At 35.3% G+C, this 7178-nt stretch overlaps 1 protein-coding gene across 1 annotated transcript in view; it reads right to left on the bottom strand.

Annotated features, from left to right (window-relative positions):
• Nucleotides 1–1825: 1825 nt before the first annotated feature.
• The window catches only part of YTHDF2 (YTH N6-methyladenosine RNA binding protein F2), a 30284-nt gene continuing 24931 nt past the window's right edge, over nt 1826–7178 (bottom strand). Inside the window, exon 5 of the mRNA XM_070384218.1 lies at nt 1826–2675. Coding sequence (XP_070240319.1) covers nt 2652–2675 — 24 coding nt within the window. The 3' untranslated portion in view covers nt 1826–2651. The remainder of the gene's footprint in view (nt 2676–7178) is intronic.

The following is a 7178-nucleotide window of genomic DNA, read 5'->3' as shown; positions in this document are numbered from 1 at the left end:
CACTCCTTGAACAAATGGCACAAGGCAAATAAGGTCTACAGTTCAGTTAACAGTACTGGATTGATATTTACTGCTTTTGAAAATGGTTCAGTGGCTTATATACAACGTTAGCATTTAGGGGAAGCTGAGTGAAGGGTATATGAGAACTCTTCACACCATTTTTGCAAAGTTTTTAAAAAATGGAACATGGTTGGAGAACGGTAGCCTATTAAGTATTAAATCAAGTGAATGGGAGACTTACACAGTTTGTTCACATTAAAGATTTAAACTGCTCTGAGTTAGCACTGATGGCGCGCTGTGACTGTTCAGTTTCCCTTCATATTCAACAAAGGAGAGAGGGGAACAAGCATGGCTGTGGGGAGTCTTACATCCACAAACGACAGACAAAGCATTACGGGCAAAGAGTCAAAAGTCAGCAACTTCCCCTGGCAAAGTTGTCATTAGCAAACGAGAGAACTAGTTTAGCTGCATTTTGGGATCTTCACCAAACCAACTTTTGGACAAACTCTTTAAGAGCGAATATAATCTAATTTTTATACTACTTATATATTAAAAGTCCAATGCTTTTTTTTAAAAAAAAAACACACAAATCTAACATCCTGACTCCCTCAATACTCACTCAAGTGAGCAGCCTTGTTAAAGGCTCCAAATTCCTTTCAGCTTGTCCTCAAAGCAATACCAGTATTTTCTATGTGATATAAAAGTAAAGACTAGCTTAAATACTGAGGCAGTAACATTTCAAATTGCAGAAAAGCATCTTAAATGATCTCATATCCAACTTGAATACAATGTAGGAAAATCTAGCTGAAACTGATTTTGAATTTGCTTTTCTCAGGATATTTTTTCCCTTTCAAAAGTGAAATACTAAACGTCCATTAAGCCCATGGGAGTCCTCTAGAAGTCACAGAAGTCTCACCTTAAGTTGAATGCAATAAATGTTACATTTCCAATTCGAAACTGGGCATCCTCAAACTGATAAAAGCACAAAGGACTCCCTGATTTGGGGGGACTGTATTTCAAAAAGCTTAGCAAATAGGAATATCTAGATATACTGGACCGTGTCTCAGGCAAAGCAAAGTTCTCAACTCTAAGCGTTAACAATAATGCTAGTTATTAATCAGCAATTTATTAATTTTATCACACTCTTGAGTTAGTAGCCTGGGTTGTGTAGAATGGGATGAATAAATCATTTGAGGGCAAAACACGATCCAACAGTATTATCTATTTTCTGAATCCTTTCTTATTACAGAAGTTTTTACATTTAACTGAGATACCTTAAGGGCTAAAAACCTGTAAGAAAAAAGAGAATCTCCAAACCTTAGAAAATAAATAATGATGAATCAATTACCCTTATGGTTACATGGTTCACAAAGAATTGTGAAATTCCCATTGGAATTTCTTATTCTTGGGACACATGGAATCCTGCCTAAGTCAGTCATATTTCAGATTAAACATGTATATCCTTGATACTGGGCTCTACCTATTTTGCACAGAAGATATGTGGCCAGGTTACTACAGGGTTATTAGCACAGTGCCTGCCAGGCAACTAATAAAGACTCACAATCAAATATTTGTTGAACAATTTAGCATAGCAGTGGCACTACCTTCTCAGGAAGTATCCAGAAATAAAGCATTATGAATATTGGCCCACCTTGCTTTGCAGTGGTCATGGTTATCCAACCCTGGGTACAAAGCAATTCCTGAACTATTCCATCTCAGTGAACTTTCTAAAAATGGTTGCTGTCTCACCTCGTGAAACTCCTTGTACTCCAAAGCTTTCACAAAACATAGCAAATCAAATAATACTAATAAATGGTACTAGAAGTGATGCTCAACAGGATCTCACGTTTATTGAGAAGTGATTAATGGTAAAAAGAAAGGCAATGCCCTTTCCTCATTGGCTGAACAAGAAACTGAAGAAACATTCACTACACGTTTTTACAATATTTTTCTCTTCCAAAATGCATTTCTGTAAACAAGTTTTTACCACTGTTCTTAGCTTTGAAATCAAATTAATCCTGACTTAATCAGTATAATGTACAAGAACAGAACATTTCTTAGGACTCCTAGTACTTTACTTTGAGAAACAAAGGGTCAGAGAAAATGAACCACCCTTAAAGACACAACCTTGGGTAACACTGTTAAATTCTCCAAGACAGAAATTCTTCATAAAAATGTTCTTCCAGTTCGGAAGGAAAAAACCAAATTCCCACTTTCTGGGGTGGATGCCCAAAACCTTCAAAACTCAAGTGTTCTCCAAGTGCAAATGTCAAAACGGGGGGAGGAAAGGGTTTAAAAATTAGAGAAAACTGTATGTACTTACGGACTTTAAAATCCGAAAAACATAGTAAAAAGACAAAAAAACAAAGCATTATGCTCTGAAATCACAACCAAAGCCAAAATAAAAGGGACATTTTTCACCTAAACTACCTAGAGGGATTTTTTGTTTAGTTTTTCCTTTTTCTTTTTTTTTTCATTTTCCAGTTAAGTCCTATGTCATTTGTGAAATTCCAATACTTAAACTGCAAGTCTGCAATCGTCTCTGAAGTCAATGAAATTAAGAAAAAAGTCCTAATTCTCTTGAAGGTCATTTTTTTTCCTCTTAGGATATGCAGATGCAACCGTTGCTGCAGTCTGTGCAGAACTGCCTCTTATTTCCCACGACCTTGACGTTCCTATAGAAGTTAAAAAAAAAAATTGAAATGGTTAGTTAAAACTTATCTGAACAAGAATTAAAACTTCATAGAATAACACTACAAAAAATTAATTATTTGAGCTAAACAGAAGATTCCCCACAGGTAAAGAATTTTTACTTCTAATATTTTAATTTTAAAAATTTATTTTTGGCTGTGCTGGGTCTTTGCTGCTGCCATGGCTACTGTCCAGTTGCGGTGCGAGGGCTTCTCACTTCAGCAGTTTCTCTTGTTTGCAGAGCATGGGCTTGGGGTGTGGGCTTCAGTAGGTGCAGCTCCTGGGCTCTAGAGCACAGGCTCAATAGTTGTGGCCAACGGGCTTAGCTGCTCCACAGCATATGGGATCTTTCCAGATCAGGGATCAAACCTGTGTCTCCTGCATTGACAGGTGAGTTCTTTACCACTGAGCCACCAGGGAAACTCTACTTCTAATATTTTAAACGGAAGTACTAACACTCATGAACCCTAATTAATATGAAATTATTTGTCTTGCGTAAGCCCTGAACAATACCGGAGTCATCTTCTATTAGTCCCAAAGCATTAAACATATTCACAGGCGTCAATTTCCTTCTTGTTTTTGGTATAGTGAGGATATGTATCTAGGCCATGGGAGAATTAATGAGCTGACATACAGAAAGCTCTTGCTCCATAGCAGGCAAGAAAATCATCCTTTTCCCCAAGGGAGAGTTTAAAATCCACTCAGAAATGGATTTTGAAAACTGAATGCAATACTTATGTTCTCCCTGAAATAAATCTAAATGCTCCTTTCTTACTAAGAATCATTCTTTTATCAGCTTTTCATAAATTTACCCTAAACATCATTCCATTTCACACACTACCTCACAAAGGAATTTTAAAACATACAACTAAATCCACATGCCTTTTAAAAGCAAAAAACAAAAGCAAAAGCATTAAGTGGTTAGGAGCAAGTGCACATACCTGAACTTAAGACTCGATTCATCAAGCTACGTAAGTAGTCATTTGCTCCTATTCACCTTATGGTAACTATAGTTCTGAAGTTAAATATTCCTATTTAAAAAACAATTAAAAAAAGCCAACTACCACTTATGGGCTACCACATTCTAGGAACCGTACATAATGATCTTCATAACCAACCTGCAACAACTGAACTATTCCCACTTTAGTGATAAAAAACTAAAACTCAAAATAGTTACTTGACCAAGGTTTCCCAAGAACCAAGATTTCAAACCCATGGCTATGTGGTTCTTTGTCTACAACATGTAGGAATATTTATGCAAAAGTCAACAAAGTGAAGTGAGGCTTTGTGGTGAACTGACTACCCTACCACTAAATTACTTCATGGATATAAAAAACAGTAAACTATCCAGAAGGAGCAGTTATCTTTTTGTGATGTCCTATTGGACGTATCTGGAATTCAGAGATAAACTCACCAACATACAAAGATGTGGGATATTATTTTCAAAATAAGTCATTTGGAAATTTCAAACAATAAAATTAACAAAAAAATTCACCCACATGCTATTTCTGGAATTCAAACTCAATTCAACAATTTGAAAAAGGAAAAAGAAAAAAAGAATAAGAAATTAAATCCAACATAAATAAGGGACCTCAAAAATTCTGATGTTTCTGAGCTGCAATATTGACCCCCCACACACTTTCTATATAACTGTCCCAAAGTTTTGATGATGGATATATTATTTATAATAGGAAAATTCCAACTAAAAAAACCTCTGGCACTGACCAAAATGAAACTTTCAACAGCACATTGATTCTCGTATCAGTCTTTTTTTTTAATTGAAACACAGCTGATTTACAATGTTGTGCTAGTTTCAAGCATATAGTAAAGTGATTCAGTTACATATATTCTTTTTCATCATGGGTTATTACAAAATACTGAATGTATCCTATGCTGTAACAGTAGGTTCTATCAATCATTTTTTTTCTTTTTTTTAATTGAAGTATAAATGCTTTACAGAATTTTTCTCCTATCAATCTTAAACTTATCTACCTAGTTCAGTCTTTCTTAATTTGGATGAATACTATTTATCTAACCTCTCTACTATTGCTAATGAAAATCTATCTTTCCTTTCAGGAAATATGGACTTTTTTCATGTTTCTTAATTAAATCTCATTCTTATAATTTTAAGCCAAGAATGCTTGGAATACCTAGCCTTCTGACCTTTAGGGTACAGTTCAAAACTCCTTCCTCGAGACTTCCTTAACCACTGCAGTTTTCAAGGTCCTTCTAAATCTGCAACCACAATTGAAAATTAAATTGTTTTGTTTCATAGAAAATTAGTCCCAACTCAACCAAAAGCTCCTAGAAAGCAAAGCAAAGGTCTTCAGTTAAGCTCACTCACAAACCTACTTACAAGTTTGGCAGTGGATAAGAGGCTACAACTGACTTTTAAATAAAATTCTGGTTATCACAAGGAAAAAAAATGGTAATGGATGTTAATTAAACTTATTGTGGTAAGCATTTCTCAATATACACATTTATCAAATAACTATGCTGTAGTCCACATTTAACAATGCTGTATGTCAATTATATCTCAAAAAACTGGGAAAAATCCCTAGAGGCAATTTCTATTACCAGTTCCTCCTGTCCTTTCTGAGTTATGTTAAGCAGATAAAAGCTGATATTGTTTGTTTTTTGCTTTTCACAAGTAGCATATAACACTCCCTTCACTTTGCTTTCTCCCCCCTCACTTAATACGTCCTGCAGACTGTTCAATTTCAGCACATATAGATCTGCTTTTTTATGGATCTGGGAGTACCCTCCTAGCTCTGAATATAAGTACTGAAGATCTAAAAGAAAAGTAGTTCTCAAAGACATGCTGAATGAAAGAAGCCTTAAACAAAAAGAATGAACACATAATGTATGACTCTAATTATGTGAAGTTTTATAACGGAAAACAAATCTGTGGGGACAAAATTAGAAAAGTAGTTGTCTTTGGTGAAGCAGGGGTGGGACTGACTAAGAAGGGGCATGAGGGAAACTTCTAGGATGATTTTTTTGGATCTTTTTTTAATTATTATTTTTGATGTAGATAATTTTTAAAGTCCTTATTGAACTTGCTGCTTCTGTGTTACGTTTTGGATTTTTAGTGAGAGGTAGGTGGGATCTTGGCTCCCCACCAGGGATCGAACCTGCACCTCTTACATTGGGTCACCTTCCTGGTGACCAGGAAGTCCTCATTCTATATCTTCATAGGAATTTGAGTTAAATAGGTACGTTTGTCAGCATTCCACAAATATACACTTGTGCATTTCATGTAAGTTAAACTCAGAAAGTACATAAAACAAATACTGTGCTCTAATAATGACATGTATGCTGAAATGTTTAGGGGTGAACTGTACTGATAATGACAATTTCTTTGTAATGCATCAAAAAAGAAAATGGACTGGTAGACAAAAAAAAAAAAAAAAACGGGAATAATTCTGCCTACTATTTCTTATTTTAATATAATGTGGCCCCAAGAATACAAATAAACTTATATGCTCCAAAGCTAAATTAGAAAACCTAGACTCTGCCAAATCTGTTTTCCCCTAAGAAATACATTTATAGGAAATTCCCTGGTGATCCAAAGGTTAGGGCTCCATGCTTCCACTGCAAGGGGCACGGGTTCAATCCCTGGTTGAGGAACTAAAATCTCCATGTGCCCAGTGGCTTGGCAAATTACAACATTTAAAATATTTAGTGAAAAGAAATTCAAAACAGCACTGTGAAACTGCACTTATTATAAACAAAGTTTGTTTCTCTTTATATAATGTGATACTAAATCCACAAACACCTGTGTTCAACTTTGCCTCCAACAAAACTATTCCTGAATTTAACCACACAATTATACCAAGAGGGCAAATACCACCTGTGTCCTAATGTAAACCTGTGTGGCAGAAGGTTTACTTTAAATCAGGGGTCCTAAAACACCACCCCACCCCACCCCACAGTCTGTCAGGAACCATACTATACAGCAGGAGGTGAGCAGCTGTGGTAGGGCAGGGGCCAGGGTACGGGCAAAACCGAAACCACCCCCCACACCCACACTATGGAAAAATTGTTTTCCACAAAACTGATCACTGGTGCCAAAAAGGTTGGGGATCACTGCTTTAAATTATGGAAATTTGATGCAAACAACAAATGGCATTAGCTGCCTTAATCTCCTAATCAACATCAAGAAAATATCACATTGATCTAATTCAGCAAGCTGATTAAACTGCTCTTCTACTTCCAAATACAATTTTGATGTGTACACAAATAAGCTTACATATTTACAAATAAATATCCATCTTCTCAGAAATTGTAAAGATAATTAAGCATTCACATCTTGAAAAGTAAAATGAATTTGGCACCAATAATAAAACTGTAAATGTAAATAATAATAAAACTGTAAATGATAAACATAATAAAACTGTAAATGATTGACAGGTTTTTAATATTGCTAGATATTTTAAACATTAAAAAAAAAAAAAAAAAAACTAGGGGGAATTCCCCAGCAGTTC

This window comes from Bos mutus, chromosome 2, assembly GCF_027580195.1.
Source record: "Bos mutus isolate GX-2022 chromosome 2, NWIPB_WYAK_1.1, whole genome shotgun sequence".
Classification (NCBI taxonomy): Eukaryota; Metazoa; Chordata; class Mammalia; order Artiodactyla; family Bovidae; genus Bos; species Bos mutus.
The sequence above is the reverse complement of the archived record's forward strand: the minus strand, read 5'-3'. Positions and strand labels throughout refer to the sequence as shown.